The 18,272-nt window shown below is 43.9% G+C and overlaps 1 protein-coding gene across 2 annotated transcripts in view; it reads right to left on the bottom strand.

Moving 5' to 3' along the window:
• Window positions 1-18,272, bottom strand: part of LOC118373281 (transcriptional repressor NF-X1-like) — a 30,380-nt gene that overhangs the window by 503 nt on the left and 11,605 nt on the right. The window contains exons 7-24 of one of the 2 annotated variants that reach the window (XM_052505464.1): window positions 8,256-8,327; window positions 7,566-7,705; window positions 7,246-7,345; window positions 6,889-7,106; window positions 6,710-6,807; window positions 6,507-6,537; window positions 6,313-6,395; window positions 4,448-4,556; window positions 3,928-4,047; window positions 3,665-3,744; window positions 3,241-3,471; window positions 2,913-2,986; window positions 2,664-2,762; window positions 2,505-2,546; window positions 2,220-2,318; window positions 1,905-1,971; window positions 400-545; window positions 76-180 (exon numbers count right to left, since the gene is read on the bottom strand). In XM_052505464.1, the coding sequence (XP_052361424.1) occupies window positions 76-180; window positions 400-545; window positions 1,905-1,971; window positions 2,220-2,318; window positions 2,505-2,546; window positions 2,664-2,762; window positions 2,913-2,986; window positions 3,241-3,471; window positions 3,665-3,744; window positions 3,928-4,047; window positions 4,448-4,556; window positions 6,313-6,395; window positions 6,507-6,537; window positions 6,710-6,807; window positions 6,889-7,106; window positions 7,246-7,345; window positions 7,566-7,705; window positions 8,256-8,327 (1,914 nt within the window). Of the gene's footprint in view, window positions 1-71; window positions 181-399; window positions 546-1,904; window positions 1,972-2,219; window positions 2,319-2,504; window positions 2,547-2,663; window positions 2,763-2,912; window positions 2,987-3,240; window positions 3,472-3,664; window positions 3,745-3,927; window positions 4,048-4,447; window positions 4,557-6,312; window positions 6,396-6,506; window positions 6,538-6,709; window positions 6,808-6,888; window positions 7,107-7,245; window positions 7,346-7,565; window positions 7,706-8,255; window positions 8,328-18,272 lie in introns of those variants that run through there. The other variant, XM_052505465.1, reaches the window with a different exon arrangement.

The raw sequence follows: 18,272 nt of genomic DNA on the forward strand, positions 1-18,272 counted from the left end.
AAACTAAGAACCATTTGTGTGTGTTTGTGGCGTGACTATATGGGGCGTTTTGTGAGTGCAAAGACCCAGGCTTACTTGCTGCTATGTTTGATATGGGCAATGGGTGGAGGAGCCCTCGGGACCCCAGTGTCTCTCTCCATCAGGGAGGTCAGGGTTGAGTTAGGACAGGCAGACTTCCCCCTGCACACAGCAAGAAGCACAAAGACGGAGCACATCCTCAGAATGACTTCACATCTTTTGGTCAGTTGTTCACAATACACGTCTATTCATACAAAATATAACCAGCTGATACAGTTGCACAGACAGTAATACGTAGTCTTTTTCAAGTTATAACAGAAATGTGTCTACTTAGTGTAACTTGCCTCACTTAAAGAAACATTTTCCTGTTGAGGTGTTTACCTGATGGCGGTGATGACTACGTTGCGTTTGGGCTCGCTGTCGTAGCTCACACTCTCCACGTTGTAGGCCTCGGCCAGCTCGTGGACTAGCTTCCTGTGCTCCCGGTTCATTGGGGGGAAGCAGTGGCTCCTTTTGGACTGTTTACCCTGCAAACGGGTTCCACACAGTCACTCAGACTTCATGTTTCCACTATGAAAGATTGTTCCGAGTTACCCATTTAAGGTTTAAATAAAAACATTTGCATTTCCACTCAGTTCATGACATTTTGTCCTAAACATTGCAAGCTAACGGAGCCATTTCACTTGACGTTACTCCGACTAAATTAGTATTTTTCAAATGTTTTCAGAACCAAAAGGGATAACTGACGACAAATAGAACCCATTGCGGACATTATCAATACCCATCATAATAACCAAGGACATTCAAATGTGTTTCAAGCCTTTCTAGCACTCAAACTAAGTGGACCAGAAGCTTTTAGCTAAATTCAGTCTCAATGCAAATTGAACGTCCTCTGGTAAGCTGGAAGTGGTTTAGGGAAACGCAGTCATGTATAGGAAAATGCTGGCCCTGCATTAAGTGTTCCAATCTTGCCCCATTACATCTAATTGCTCAAAGGTAATGCTCTTAATACATTGTTCTCTGTTAAAGAGGTGGGTGACATTTCACTTGGGAAATAGGCGTCTTTATTCCTATACCTGTACTTCTCGAAGGTCAAATCAATTCTTATTTGTCACATGCACCAAATGCAACAGTTGTAGCAACCATGAAATTCAGTTCTAAGAAAGAGTTAAGAAAATATTTACAAAATTAACTAAAAGTTAAAAAATGAACACAAAATAACGAGGCTATATACAGGGGGGTACCGGTACAGAGTCAATGTGTGGGGGGGGTACATGTTAGTCGAGGTAATATGTACATGTAGGTAGGGGTAAAGTGACCATGTTTAGATAATAAAACATCAAGTAGCTGCCTTGTAAAAATACAATTAAAAAAAAAGGGGGGGCAATGCATATAGTCCAGGTAGCCATTTGATTAATTGTTCAGCAGTTTTATTGCTTGGGGGTAGAAGCAGTTAAGGAGCCTTTTGGACCTAGACTTGGCTCTCCGGTACTGCTTGCCGTGCGGTAGCAGAGAGAACAGTCTATGACTTGGGTGGCTGGAGTTTTTGACAATTTTTTTGGCATTCCTCTGACACCACCTAATATTATAGGTCCTGGATGGCAGGAAACTTGGCCCCAGTGATGTACTGGGCCATATGCACTACCCTCTGTATTGTTTTACAGTCAGATGCCAAGCAGCTGCCATATCAGGTGGTGATACAACTGGTCAGGATGCTCTCGATGGTGCAGCTGTAGAAGTTTTTGAGGATCTGTGTAATTCTGTGTGACAATCACCCTATTCTCTATTTAGTGCACTACTTTTGACCAGGCCACATAGGGTTCTGGTCAAATGTAGTGCACTATTATCAGAAATAGGGTCCCAAATCATGTCTATTGGTCCCTTACCTTGCTGGTCAGCTCAACCAGATTCTTGATCTCCTCTTCTATCTCGCTGACAAACTTAAAATCTTTTCTAAAATGTGAAAAATACAGAAATGATGTGATCATGGTAAATATTATCCATCAATGAAAATGTGAAAACATGTCTCAAAAAGGACACCGGTCGTGGCTCGAGGTACATAGGCGCCATAAATTCACCTTCAATTGGGGGAATAAGCACCACAACATGCACACGGACACTAGAGTATTTGAAAACGCTGTCATTGTGGTGAACTTTGACCTTGGCATGCAGTGAAAATACTCTATCTATTGGTACACCACCTGGCATCAACTCTGAGGCTGTCACTGTACGTTGAGGAGGAGGAGCGCATATTGAAGGGGTCCACTGACGGGTCAATCTGCAGGGCCTCAGCCAATCGCCTGTCAGGACAGACACACACAGGCAGACAAAAGGTCCAGAGATCGAAAGACAGGAGAAGGCTCTCAAGTTGACAGCACATTGAAGGAAACAAATCAAGTTGACAGCCAAAAGCTGTGCATTTTAAAATGTCACGAGAGCTACAAATAGTAACTGTGTGCGTGTGGACTAGCAATGTAACAACTGACCTGTTCCTTTCCAGTGCAGCACACCCCTCGTCACACTCCAACCTGAGCCAGAACACGCATTAAAATAAGCAATATATGGCACGCTCATATTTAGTACAACGTGATTTACTGGAAGTGTTTTATGCTGTAAGTTTGGAATCAGGTTTGGTCCCATCTTACTTGGTGTGTTTCATCTCCTTCTTAGTGATAAGACCCATGTCTACAGAGTCACCCAGCTGCATGTCAGACAGCTTACTGGCCATGGCAATGGCTGCATACCTACAGAACAGGGACACACATCTAGTTACGACACACGCGGTCAAGTTCTGAAAAGATTGTGAGGGAATAAGAGCAAACTGGTTTAGAGCACGTGTTCAGATAGATCTAGAAACCATTGATTCTACTGTAGAAGAACCCACGCACACCAACCTCTGATGGGCGCTGGCTGCTTCCGTGCACACCACCATTTCCTTTCTCCGACCGCAGTCGCACTGTAGCGCCACCTGTGGGACAGAGGTGGAAACTGACAAACGCTGGCCACAAGAAGACTTCTGCTGCAGTCCAACAATGTTGCCTGCGTTCCATCTCCGTGTCTGCTCCATATGCCCAGTATTTGAAGAGTTACGGTCTTTGTTTACTGTCACAATGTCACTCTAGATGTAGCGCAGTCTCTAAGGCACAGGGTTAACAAATATTTCATTTAGCCTTGATTTAAAAATCACTCGAGTCACTTGGGTGAACATCTCGTTTTTTGTACCTTAGTAGTGCAGGTGCTGCCCGGGCAGCTGGTGCCCTTGTGGCAAGGGGCGTTGCAGGGGTGGCCACAGTTGGGCCGGGGCAGCAGGCAGGGCTGGCGGCAGACGCCCTCGGCCAGACACTCGGCCCGGTGACAGATGCGGCGGCAGCGGTGGAGGTCACACAGCAGAACCTTGTTGCAGGCCAGGCCACAGGAGATGTCCTGAAGGTGGCACGGGATGTTGCTCCTTCGCTGCGGGGGGGAGGGGGCGGTTTTAGTGGATGGGTCGTGACTATGGGTGAGTCCCAAATGGCACCCGATATAGTGCACTACTTTTGACCAGGGCCAGTAGGGAACAGGGTTCCATTTGGGACGCACCATATGCCTTTAAAAAGAGGCACAGGTTTGAAGGTTAGGTAGAGGCGGCTAACATCAGCGACGTTACCTCATGCTTTCCCATGCACCACTTCTGAGTGAGGTAGGTACAGGGTGGGCACTTCTCCTCACTGTGGCAGTTGTGGAACACTGAGGACAAAGAAAAAGTATGAGACCATGAGGAATAAACATTTGCAGACGGTTTTGTCAGAGACGGTAAAATAGATGTCAAGATTCCTAAATGTACATGTATATGCATATATATTTCTGCTCTCCAATAAAGCACATTTGAAACTAAGTGAAAAAGCAGTAGTCCCTACTGCAAGGTTTTACCTGGGTGGTCACACTCGTGCCTCCTGGTACACGGGTTCTTACACTCTGGGGGCTTCGTGCCACAGGCAATGGGGGGGAACAGGACACTCACACCACAGTGGCACGCCAGCTCATCAAAACCTACACGCATGAAACAGGCAGAGACTCAGAGGGACGTGGCCTATGAGAACAGACTGTATGTCTGGGGTGAGACTTTGCGAATGAGGCCATGCGATCTCAATGATCGAGCAATAACGTACCGTATCACGCCAACTAAACACATGTTGGATGTTAACAGGATACTACAGTAAGTGTACATTTGACTGAAGTGGAAGTTAAGAATCGCCCCCAACAGTCCGCTGGTATAGCAAATGGCCTTCTAGGAAGTGCACTAGACTTAAGATAAGAAGAGGAACATTTGAACTACAAAGAATCCCAAAGCCCGGGTAAAATGTGTCAATTGACTGGCATCTGTGCTGCATCTGCTGGCATGTGAACATCTGTGTTGGCAGTGCCACTGGGACCTCTGATTGGAACTCACTGGTTTGCCAGCAGGGTTGGCAGTTCCCACGGTGACAGAGCTCTTGGCAGCGGTGGAGGCCACAGTTGAGCTTGTAGCCACAGATCAGAGAGCACTTGTGTTCCGCGCCCTAGGGGAGGGGGGACATACTGTATGTCAGTGTGACAAGTTAGATAGTAGGGGGGGGGGCAGTGCCTTCGGAAAGTATTCCGACCATTGACTTTCTCCATAATTTGCTAAGTTACAGCCTTGTTCGAAAATGTATTAAATTGTTCATTTTTTACATCAAACTACACACAATACCTAATAATGACAAAGCAAAAACAGGTTTTTAGAAATGTGTTCATTTATACAAAAAACTGAAATATCACATTTACATAAGTATTCAGATCCTTTACTCAGTTCTTTGCTGAAGCACATTTGGCAGCGATTACAGCATCGAGACTTCTTGGGTATGACGCTACAAGCCTGGCACATCTGGATTTTGGGAGTTTCTCCCATTCTTCTCTGCAGATCCTTTCAAGCTCTGTCAGGTTGGATGGGAAGCGTTGATGCACAGCTATTTTCAGGTCTCTCCAGAGATGTTTGATCGGGTTCAAGTCCGGGCTCTGGCTGGGCCACTCATGGACATTCAGAGACTCATCCTGAAGCCACTCCTGTGTTGTCTTGGCTATGTGCTTAGGGTCGTTGTCCTGTTGGAATGTGAACCTTTCATCCCAGTCTGAGGTCCTGAGCACTCTGGAGCAGGTTTTCATCAAGGTCTGTTTATCTGTGCCTTGATCCTGACTAGTCTCCCAGTCCCTGCCGCTGAAAAACATTCCCACAGCATGATGCTACCACCACCATGCTTCACCGTAGGGTTGGTGCCAGGTTTCCTACAGACATGACGCTTGGCATTCAGGCCAGAGTTCAATCTTGGTTTCACCAAACCAGATAATTTGGTTTCTCATGGTCAGGGAGTCTTTAGGTTCCTTTTAGCAAACTCCAACTGGGTTGTCATGTGCCTTTTACTGAGGAGTGACTTCCATCTGGCCACTACCATAAAGGCCTGATTGGTGGGGTGCTGCAGAGATGGTTGTCCTTCTGGAAGGTTCTCCCATCTCCACAGAGGAACTCTAGAGTTCTGTCAAAGTGACCATCAGGTTCTTGGACACCTCCCCTCCTCCAATTGCTTAGTTTAACCGGACAGCCAGCTCTAGGAAGAGTCTAGGTGATTCCAAACTTCTTCCATTTAAGAATGATGGAGGCCACTGTGTTCTTGAGGACCTTCAATGCTGCAGACATTTTTTGGTGTCCTTCCCCAGATCTGTGCCTCGACACAATCCTGTCTCGGAGCTCTAAGGACAATTCCTTCAACCTCATGCTTGGTTTTTGCTCTGAAATGTACTGTCAACTGTCGGACCTTATATAGACAGGTGTGTGCCTTTCCAAATCATGTCCAATCAATGGAATTTACGACAGGTGGACTTTAATCAAGTTGTAGAAACATCAAGGATGATCAATGGAAACAGGATGCACCTGAGGTCAATTTCGAGTCTCATAGCAAAAGGTCTGAATACTTATGCAAATAAAGTATCCGTTTTTTTTCTTCCTAATACATTTGCAAACATTTCTAAAAACCTTTTCGCTTTCTCATTATAGAGAATTGTGCGTAGATTGCTGAGGATTTTTTAAAATCCATTTTAAAATAAGGCTGTAACGTAACAAAATGTGGAAAAAGTCAAGGGGTCTGAATACTTTCCAAAGGCAATGTATGTCAGTGATTCACCAGTTCAGCTAATTAGAGTATGACTTGTGGATTTACCTAATGACTGTGTCCTTTCATAACTGGGTGACACACACACACGAACGTGCCGCACGCACGCACACGCCTTTTGGTTACTCACCACACAGCACAGCTCGCCACATTTGTGTCGGCCACAGGAGCGTTTTTTGAGGCAGCGCTTCTCACAAGTAAAAATCAGTCCATCTAGAATTGGGAGGAAAGGAAAGAGACTTAAGAGAAGAGTAAAGTACAGGACAGATCTACTTTAACTAAGTACAGTAGCAAAACCACCTCAAAGAACGATCAAAATATCACCTTCATTCTGGATGACTGCACAGGGAACATCCTGAAATAAAAAAAAGTCTTCGGTGGTGCTCTTTGGTACAACAAAACTCCACCTCCATTTACAACCATGTGCAGTCTATACAGAACATTGCATTTGAAGAGTTTTACTCAAAATACAAAAAAAAAAAAAACCCACCACCATAGGTATACAGTACTTGTTTTCGAAAACTAACCTTGGTCTTAGAGCCGCATTTGCATTTGATGGTGGAGGTGAGCGAGCAGGGACCACAGCTTCCCTCATGGCACAGCTTCTCACAGATGTGGATGGTCTCTGGAATGACGGGGAGAACAAGTCAAGACATTTGATATGCCATAGAGAGGCTATACATGAGGACACAGTGTCTTGTGTTACCGCTGGAGCCGCAGGGCAGAGGCTTGCTGCAGGTCTTGCCACAGGAGGGGATGGGGTCGGAGCAGCCGCGGCGTTCGGGGTAGCCCAGCTCCAGGAGCTTGGCCAGAGCCGTCTGCCCACAGGGGCAGCTCCTTACAAGCCTGGGGGAGCGTGGGCACGGCTTGCATGGCCCAGGGTGGCACACCTGCTCACAGCGGTGGGCCTCACAGTCCAACATCCTAGGATAGGGTGGAGGGGGGGGGGAGACGTATCACAAATGAATGTATGAATAAGATACAATCGATCTAGATCTAGAATATTATTCTCACAGGAGAAAAGTTGTTTCCTAGTAATCTCAAGCTGCTGGTTTGAACTTACTTGCCACATGCTTTCTGACAGCAGAAGTGACCGGAGCCATCAAAGCGGTCTTTATCCGTCCCACAGAGTACCTCCCGAGACACAACACCGCAGTAGCACACTGCGACAGCAGGAAAGAACCGATGAGACAAAACAGAACGCATCAGAGTGAAATCCATCACAGTGGTTAAAACCACGAGCCATCATTACTCATCACAAATTCCTCATTGTCAAGGAATGCCATTTTAACTGTTAAGGACAGAAATGTTTTTGGTCAGATCACATGGTCAGGGAGAACTCCTGGCCCAGAAAAAAAGACCTATTGGGAGTGAGTAGCTCACCCTGCTTGACCTGTAGCGGGCAAGGATGGCACAGTCCGCTGTGGCACACCTGGGTACAGTTGTGTTCGGAACAGTTGAGGGTGGCGCCACACTGCTTGTCACAGTGGATGGCAGTGGCCTGGCCACACCGCATTGGCTGACTGCAGAGAGAAGTATGGAGGTATTTTACCGTGAATGGAGGCGGGCTCAGGGTTTCTTATACCTGAGTAAGTGACAGGCACATCAAATCAAAATCAAATCAAATGTATTTATATAGCCCTTCTTACATCAGCTGATATCTCAAAGTGCTATACAGAAACCCAGCCTAAAACCACAAACAGCAAGCAATGCAGGTGTAGAAGCACGGTGGCTAGGAAAAACTCCCTAGAAAGGCAGGAACCTAGGAAGAAACCTAGAGAGGAATCAGGAGTATATTTGGCAGCCTAAGCAGAGGCGTGTAAATTAACAGTGGGTCATTATTGTAGAAATGATAAACGGACCTACACATTCAAATAACTGACCTTTTTCTGGCCTGCAAATCTGTGCGGCCCTCTGCTGAATTTGGAATTCCTGATTAGGCACTCGAGACAAAATGATTGCCCACCTCTTCCATATATAGTGCACTACCTATGACCAAACCCCTTTGGGCATCATGTAGGGAAAGGGGTGCTGTTTGGGACTCAGACATTAGGTCAGGAGGATATACAGTACCTGGTTCTTCCGCAGGTGCATGCTTTGGTGACAGAAGCAGGACACTGGGGACAAGGTCCTGGGTGACACAAACTGGTGAGACACAACCAAGGATGTAAATTAACATTTTTTCATTTGTAGCAGTGATACTCACAACATACAAAAATTTAGAAGCACCAGAAAATACACTGCTCAAAAAAATAAAGGGAACACTTAAACAACACAATGTAACGCCAAGTCAATCACACTTCTGTGAAATCGAACTGTCCACTTAGGAAGCAACACTGTCCACTTAGGAAGCAACAATAAATGTCACATGCTGTTGTGCAAATGGAATAGACAACAGGTGGAAATTATAGGCAATTAGCAAGACACCCCCAATAAAGGAGTGGTTCTGCAGGTGGTGACCACAGACCACTTCTCAGTTCCTATGCTTCCTGGCTGATGTTTTGGACACTTTTGAATGCTGGCGGTGCTTTCTCTCTAGTGGTAGCATGAGACGGAGTCTACAACCCACACAAGTGGCTCAGGTAGTGCAGCTCATCCAGGATGGCACATCAATGCGAGCTGTGGCAAGAAGGTTTGCTGTGTCTGTCAGCGTAGTGTCCAGAGCATGGAGGCACTACCAGGAGACAGGCCAGTACATCAGGAGACGTGGAGGAGGCCGTAGGAGGGCAACAACCCAGCAGCAGGACCGCTACCTCCGCCTTTGTGCAAGGAGGAGCAGGAGTAGCACTGCCAGAGCCCTGCAAAATGACCTCCAGCAGGCCAAATGTGCATGTGTCTGCTCCATGAGCTCCATGTGTCTGACTCCATGAGGGTGGTATGAGGGCCCGACGTCCACAGGTGGGGGTTGTGCTACAGCCCAACACCGTGCAGGACGTTTGGCATTTTACCAGAGAACACCAAGATTGGCAAATTCGCCACTGGCGCCCTGTGCTCTTCACAGATGAAAGCAGGTTCACACTGAGCACGTGACAGACGTGAGAGTCTGGAGACGCCGTGGAGAACGTTCTGCTGCCTGCAACATCCTCCAGCATGACCGGTTTGGCAGTGGGTCAGTAATGGTGTGGGGTGGTATTTCTTTGGGGGGCCGCACAGCCCTCCATATGCTCGCCTGACTGCCATTAGGTACCGAGATGAGATCCTCAGACCCCTTGTGAGACCATATGCTGGTGCGGTTGGCCCTGGGTTCCTCCTAATACAAGACAATGCTAGACCTCATGTGGCTGGAGTGTGTCAGCAGTTCCTGCAAGAGGAAGGCATTGATGCTATGGACTGGCCTGCCCGTTCCCCAGACATGAATCCAATTGAGCACATCTGGGACATCATGTCTCGCACTACCACCAACGTCACGTTGCACCACAGACTGTCCAGGAGTTGGCGGATGCTTTAGTCCAGGTCTGGGAGGAGATCCCTCAGGAGACCATCCGCCACCTCATCGGGAGCATGCCCAGGCATTGTAGGGAGGTCATACAGGCACATGGAGGCCACACACACTACTGAGCCTCATTTTGACATTACATCAAAGTTAGATCAACCTGTAGTGTGGTTTTCCACTTTAATTTTGAGTGTGACTCCAAATCCAGACCTCCATGGGTTGATAAATTTGATTTCCATTGATAATTTGTGTGTGATTTTGTTGTTAGCACATTCAACTATGTAAAGAAAAAAGTATTTAATAAGAATATTTCATTAATTCAGATCTAGCATGTGTTATTTTAGTGTTCCCTTTATTTTTTTGAGCAGTGTATATTATTTTATGATTGTGCAAGAACGTCAAATAAAAATACAACGCAGAGTATGAGAGGTCAAGAGGAAGAGAGTCAATAGAGTACTAACGAACAATGGAAACTGTGTTTTTCCTGTAATAAGGAATTATTGATCAATGGTTCAGAGACATGGGAGGAATATGGTCTTCTGAAATAGGATACTTGTTATTTGGCCATTGGCTAGTTTTATTGCAAAGAATTCTAATTGGTCAACCACAGGCTAGGGCTGGGTTATGAAACTACATGCTGTCCCTTTGTTCTGGGGAGAGAATCACTGGAGAGCATCCCTGAGGACAGGGGAGAATGACCATCTACCTCCTCGTATGATTTGTCCTCTTTGAATAAAGCCATTTGCCTCCTATCGATTTGTTTTGGAGTTTGTTATTGAATAACAAATTGCTAACATTTGGACCCGGATTAATTGGTCTCAGCAACAAGAAAAACGTATCAACTGTGTTGGTCCAGAAGAAAGAGAAAATGCTGAGTGCAACCCACAAGGGAGTCAACTCTTAATCTCCTGATTGATGGCATAATTGCTGGGTGAGTCTAGACCAATATCATTTTAAAAAGAACCAAAATCAGGTTAAAATAAGCACATGCAATGAGTGATATCTGATGTACAAGAGTTCAAGTCCTTTGTTCTATTACAGACTTCCTTTGTTCTCTCTGAAAAAGGTTTGAGGCCTGTGTCTTTGTTCTCTATTATAGGGGTTCAAGTCCTCTATTAAAAGGTTAAAGTATTTTCTTTTTGTGAAACCGTGTTACATAGAAGTGAGTTGCTAGTTGAGTAGCAATTTTTACACGTGGTTAATAGAAGTCTTCAACAAGCTTTTTGAAGTGAGCATAAGTTATGGGTAGCCAGGCCCTACAGAGACAAATGTGTTCTAGAAGGGGTTTGAGTCCTTAAAAAGGGGTTTTATACATTTATTTAACCTCAATAAATAAACTCAGCGAAAAAAGAAACATCCTCCCACTGTCAAACTGCGTTTATATTCAGCAAACTTAACATGTGTAAATATTTGTATGAACATAAGATTCAACAGACAAACTGAACAAGTTCCACAGACATGTGACTAACAGAAATGGAATGTGTCGTCCCAGAACAAAAGGGGTGTCAAAATAAAAAGTCAGTAAGTATCTGGTGTGGCCACCAGCTGCATTAAGTACTGCAGTGCATCTCCTCATGGACTGCACCAAATTTGCCAGTTCTTGCTGTGAGATGTTCTCACTCTTCCACCAAGGCACCTGCAAGTTCCCGGACATTGGCCCTTGCCCTCACCCTCCGATCCAACAGGTCCCAGACGTGCTAAATGGGATTGAGATCCGGGCTCTTCGCTGGCTATGGCAGAACACTGACATTCCAGGTCATCTACAAGTCCATGCTAGGTAAAGCTCCGCCTTATCTCAGTTCACTGGTCACGATGGCAACTCCCATCCGTAGCACGCGCTCCAGCAGGTGTATCTCACTGATCATCCCTAAAGCCAACACCTCATTTGGCCGCCTTTCGTTCCAGTACTCTGCTGCCTGTGACTGGAACGAATTGCAAAAATCGCTGAAGTTGGAGACTTTTATCTCCCTCACCAACTTCAAACATCAGCTATCCGAGCAGCTAACCGATCGCTGCAGCTGTACATAGTCTATAGGTAAATAGCCCACCCATTTTCACCTACCTCATTCCCATACTGTTTTTATACTGTTTTTTTTATTTATGTACTTTTCTGCTCTTTTGCACACCAATATCTCTCTCTACCTGTACATGACCATCTGATCATTTATCACTCCAGTGTTAATCTGCAAAATTGTATTATTCGCCTACCTCCTCATGCCTTTTGCACACATTGTATATAGACTGCCCATTTTTTTCTACTGTGTTATTGACTTGTTAATTGTTTACTCCATGTGTAACTCTGTGTTGTATGTTCACACTGCTATGCTTTATCTTGGCCAGGTCGCAAATGAGAACTTGTTCTCAACTAGCCTACCTGGTTAAATAAAGGTGAAAAAATAAAATAAAAAATTCCTGTCTTGCAGGAAATCACGCACAGAACGAGCAGTATGGCTGGTGCATTGTCATGTTGGAGGGCCATGTCAGGATGAGCCTGCAGGAAGGGTACCACATCTTCCCTGTAACGCACAGCGTTGAGATTGCCTGCAATGACTGGTTCAGCGACGGTGGGTTTATGCCCCTAGGCGACGTTGTTGCCGGTGATGTCTGGTGAGGACCTGCCTTACAACAGGCCTACAAGCCCTCAGTCCAGCCTCAGCCTATTGTGGACAGTCTGAGCACGGATAGAGCGATTGTGCGTTCCTGGTGTAACTCCGGCAGTTGTTGCCATTCTGTACCTGTCCCGCAGGTGTGATGTTCGGATGTTCCAATCCTGTGCAGGTGTTGTTACACGTGGTCTGCCACTGCGAGGACTGCTGTCTGTCCTGTCTCCCTGTAGCGCTGTCTTAGGTGTCTCGCAGTACAGACATTGCAATTTATTGCCCTGGCCACATCTGCAGTCTTTATTCCTCCTTGTAGCATGCCTAAGGCAAGTTCACATAGATGAGCAGGGACCCTGGGCATCTTCCTTTTGGTGTTATTCAGAGGCAGTAGAAAGGCCTCTTTAGTGTCCTAAGTTCTCATAACTGTGACCTTAATTGCCTACCATCTGTAAGCTACTGGTGTCTTAACAACCGTTCCACAGGTGCATGTTCATTAATTGTTCATGGTTCATTGAACAAACATGGGAAACAGAACTCATATTAGCAGGCAAAATCCTGAGTTGAAATCAAAACAGGAAGTCAGAAATCTGAGCTTGTATGTATTCACCAGAGTCCCCAATGAAATCCCCTTGAGATATGAATGATGTTGCACTGCCTAGGGGTTCCACTAGATCAATAAAAATCAACCATCAATAGAAATTATAAATGAGGCTTCTATGTTGTTGTGGGAGTGAATGAGAGCAGAATATATCAGCTGTCCATCAAGCAGCCATTTTGTGATCCCACTTTTTCCTCATGGTAGTCACTTGCGTTCCATGACTCAAAGACTAGAAGGAATTGGACCTTTATTGAAGCTATATGTTAAAAACATCCTAATGATTGATTCTGTACTTAGTTTGAAATGTTTCTTCGACCGGTAATATCACTTTTTGAAGTTTTTGTCCGATATAACGCTGACCAGAATTAGCGTTTGGATATGTATACCAAACGCTCTAACAAAAGAAGGTATTTGGACATAAATAACAGACATTTTCAAACAAAACAAACATTTATTGTGGGCCTGGGATTCCTGGAGTGCTTTCTGATGTAGATCATCAAAGGGAATATTTATCATGTAATTTCTTGTTTATGTTGACGCCATCTTTGCGGCTGTGGTGTTTTTAAATTGAGCGCCGTCTCAGATTATTGCATGCATTTCTTTTTCCGTAAAGTTTTTTTGAAATCTGACACAGCGGTTGCATTAAGGAGAGGTATATCTATAATTCCATGTGTATAACTATATTATCATCTACATTTACGATGAGTATTTCTGTTGAGTGATGTGGCTATGCAAAATCACTTGATGTTTTTGGAACTAGTGAATCTAACGCGCCAATGTAAACTCAGAATTTTTTATATAAATATGAACTTTATCAAACAAAACATGCATGTATTGTGTAACATGAAGACCTATGAGTGTCATCTGATGAAGATAATTCAAGGTTAGTGATTAATTTTTCATTTCTGGCTTTTGTGAAGGCTATATTTTGCTGAAAATGGCTGTGCTTATTGTGGTTTGGTGGAGACCTAACAATCGTTTGTAGTGCTTTCGCTGAAAAGCCTATTTGAAATCGGACACTTTGGTGGGATTAACAATGAAAATAGATTTCAAATTATAAGACACATGTATGTTTTAGGAATTGTAATTATGAGATTTGTGGTTTGAATTTTAGCGCCCTCTATTTTCACTGGTAGTTATATATTGATCCCAGTATTGCAGCCATAACAGGTTAAAACCCTTTACAATGAAGATGTGAGAAGTTATTTGGATTTTTACGAATTGTCTTTGAAAGACTGGGTACTGAAAAAGGAAAACTTTTTTGCTGAGTTTATATATATAAAATCACTCTGGAAAAGGGTCGAATAGCTCCTCCGGATGTGAGAATGAAAAATATTTTAAATTCAGTCTAGTGATATGAAGAACCATTTCAAAGTAGAGAAGTGTAGGCAAGAGAAAGATATTCCGTCATTGTTGACAAAGATGGAATCTGTCTGATACACAAAAAGCATGGGTCAAAAATACAGAACATATCTAATTCCCTGACAAAGGCACGATGGTCTTTAACTGTAATAGCCGAAGAAAGAGATTTTGGAGATTTTTGTCTTCTGGAGAATCATGACAGGACATTGCAGAGAGAAAGAAAGTTTGAAAGCTCTTGGGTGAACACATCAAAACCTTGAAAGAATAAATTCAACAATTACAGGCAAGGGTCGTAAAAACAGACTTGGCTCCAACATGTGGAGGACCATTTGTTTCTTCAATCCACCCTTAGGCTGAGTTGCGCAAGGATGATCGGGTTTCAAGCATCTGGTCAGCACTGCCTGGCTTTGGGTCAACAGATACAGACAGCGGTGACGAACGATGTCTGAGGCCATCCAGAACACAGGCTGTAAAAGGTAGTAAAGAGAAACCTCAGGTGACAGCATTCACACATAAATCAGCATCTCCAAAACAGTTGGATGAACGATCAAATACTTTGGAACATCACGGAGAAGTGGGTATGAAAACGTGGGACCATTTGAAGCATTAGAAGAAACTCCACAATCTACATCCTTATGATGGGTTACAGTTACTAGCCTTTGTTTTGAACAACCGTGAACATGGTGTACTTGAAGAAAAGGTTTATAGAGCTGTGGGTGGTGAAGAGCAAGATGTGGCCGATTGATGGAGAGCCATACATGCTTTCCTTAAAGGTCTGACCAATGCAACCACCAAGTGGGGAGAGAAAGCCAAATGTGTTCAAAAAACAAAATAACCGTATGTTGAATTTGAAGAAGTTTAGAGCAGAGGTGGTGTGACACAGTGGGTTACCTGACATGGAAGGCTAAACCGGATGTTAGAGTTGTACAGGTTCCGAGTGAAACCAACAACATTTAATTAGCAGTAGAGAAACCTGGTGTATGTCATTATTGCATGTTTTCTGATCACTGGCAACGAAAATGTCCGAAAAGGAAAACTGAATTTATGAGAAGTGGCCAGGAGAAGCAGGGCCCGTCTAAAGGAAAAGTGAATTTATGAGAAGTGGCCAGGAGAAGCAGGGTCCGTCTAAAGGGAAAGTGAAATTATGGGAAGTGGCCAGGAGAAGCAGGGTCCGTCTAAAGGAAAAGTGAATTTATGAGAAGTGGCCAGGAGAAGCAGGGTCCGTCTAAAGGAAAAGTGAATTTATGAGAAGTGGCCAGGAGAAGCAGGGTCCGTCTAAAGGAAAAGTGAATTTATGAGAAGTGGCCAGGAGAAGCAGGGTCCGTCTAAAGGAAAAGTGAATTTATGAGAAGTGGCCAGGAGAAGCAGGGTCCGTCTAAAGGAAAATGGAATCAAGACAACAGCCCCGATGACACAATGTTGATGCAGAAATTTAAGAAGCTCTCTCCGTCTCAGCAGCAGAGTTTGCTGGATGCTGTGGAGGTAAACTAATGGACTCCCTCTTAGGTCCCATCTGCTGTACATATGAAATCGGATGGAATATATGTGAACATGATGGTTAACAACGTTGCAGTAGATTATTTTGAAGAGTCGGGTGCTGAAGTCACTGTATTGCACATATCTTGTGCAAAACATGTTCTGAGTACACGGGCAACAAGATGAGAGCAACAGGAGTGGACGACGATGACATATGAAACAGACCAAACCATTATCAATTTCTATTGGGCCAATGAAGATTGATACAGGGGTCATTTGAACAACCTATGTTAGGCCTCAATTTGACTCCACATTGAACATTTCTGAAGGGAAGGTGACGTGGCAAATTAGACAACTGCAGGGATCTACAGTTCAGAACCATAATATTTGGACTATGAAGAAAAATGTGTGTGGAACTCTGGATACAAAACCACTGTGCTGGACAGGTGTTCCCCCACCTTGCACAAAACAATATCCCCATTAGCAAGGAAGCTATGGACGCTAATAAAGTAGTGATTAAAGAACTATGGGACATGGGTATAGCTGAAAAGACACCATGTAATCCAGTTCCTCTGATGTATCCTACAGACTGTTAAGAGACGGTTTTGGATCAGGTCTCCGATGGGTTTATAGAGTCATCCGTTGGAAAACCCTGAGTTTCATCTTATACACAGACGGTTCAAGCATTGTGGAGGTGGGTGTGAGACGCAGGCTTGGGCATGGGTAGTTACTACAATGGACCCATGTCACTACCAGGCACGTTAGATTTGAGAAAAGCAGACGTTCTCTTTATGGAGTGACAATGCTTAACTATTGCATACAACTTTAAAGCAGTAGGGGAAGCAGAAAGACAAGTAAAAGAGGTGTGGGGAATAACTACCAAGGGGGGACCTGACGTAGTGCCAGGACGGTGAGTGATGGTAAAAACAATATGTAAGAGACACATTAGTGCCAAAAGGGGAAGGCCCTTATCAAGTTTTGCTCATAGCAACATCAGCAGTAACAGTCCAGGGAAAATCACGGCGGATACACTTTACTCATTGCAAGGTTGTCCATTTTGATGACAAAGCGGAGCCTGGAGAATAAAGAACTGCTTGATAAGCAATCTGGGGCCAATCCCGGGTGAAGAAGCAGAGTAAAATGATCAGAAACTGATAAGCTTCTATGTTGTACACCGCAGTAATCATATTAGGGATATCTTGGTGAAATGTCCAACATTTTCTTGAAAATTGGGACATGCTTACTTAGGGAAATCTATGTGAAATATACATTTTTCTGGAAAACAGGACGCTACTTCACTTTTTGTTTCCTTCATTACAGATAGGATTCTAGTGTCTTCGGTTCAAGGACTGTACCTGAAATGATACAAGATCACCGGTGAAGTGCAGCCAGTGGAACAGAAGAAGAATTCCTCCCGACCGGCTGACTGTCAGAACATAATATTTAATAGTTATCTATGTGGGACTGATGCCAGTGTGGAAGAGCTTGTCACTTAAAGCACTTGATGAATGATTACCTTGTCAATAGTACAATTGAATATTGTCTTTTTTGTGTGAGTTTCCTCCTAATACAGGATGTGGTAGGAATCGGGACATCATCATTATACCCGTTAATACCCATTTTCTTTCATTTTGTTTGAAGTCTGTACTTGCTGTTACAATAAGAAATAATGTACCCTTTGTGTTTTATAGAAATGCAAGGTGTTTAATGTGAATGACTTCATGCTTACTACTAATGTTTTTTTCATGTTTTCTAAAAAGACATTAAGTATATATATTTTTTAATGGTCTAGGGGGGAGTGTAGGATAGGATACTTTGGCCATTATTTATTATTTGGCCATTGGCTAGTTTTATTGCAAGGAATCCTGATTGGTCAACCACAGGCTAGGGCTGGTTATGAAACTACATGCTGTCCCTTTGTTCTGGGGAGAGAATCACTGGAGAGCATCCCTGAGGACAGGGGAGAATGACCATCTACCTCCCCATATGATTTGTCCTCTTTGAATAAAGCCATTTTCCTCCCACTGATTAACTTTGGAGTTTGTGTTATTGAAGAATAACAAATTGTAACAATTGAGATCGTCTATTGGGTCTATGAATTCTAGATAGTGCACTTGATGCACATTTTGTGCCCTAAAACTATTAAGTAACCCTGTAATTACATTTGTTTATTATAAAAAGCTTAATACATGTCATTGAAATTGCAGTCATTTGTGGAATATTAATGTCTACATTGTGTAAAATCACAATTTTCCTATCGAGACACATTAGTGACAATTGTACACTTTCTTAAGAACATCAAGTTTGAGTGATGACATGAAGGAGACATTCATTAGTATAATCATTGATCTTCTTAAGAAGATTATTTGTTTCTGTGCCCCCCAAATGTTCCGATATAGCCTACTACTAAAGTTACCAGGTTGCTAGCTAGCTAATGAGGTAACATGACTGAACAAGGTGTAAACAAAATAGCCACAGAGTTGTTTTAGAATGTCCCGCGACATGGTTTTTGAACGTAAAATGAGGCCCCCACCAATCCGCCATAGGAAGAAAAAAAAACATTGCCCCGGGAAAAAGGGTAATATCTTTTAATCTATTTGGGCTAGAAACGTTTCCGCTGT

Source organism: Oncorhynchus keta, chromosome 4 (assembly GCF_023373465.1).
Source record: "Oncorhynchus keta strain PuntledgeMale-10-30-2019 chromosome 4, Oket_V2, whole genome shotgun sequence".
NCBI lineage: Eukaryota > Metazoa > Chordata > Actinopteri > Salmoniformes > Salmonidae > Oncorhynchus > Oncorhynchus keta.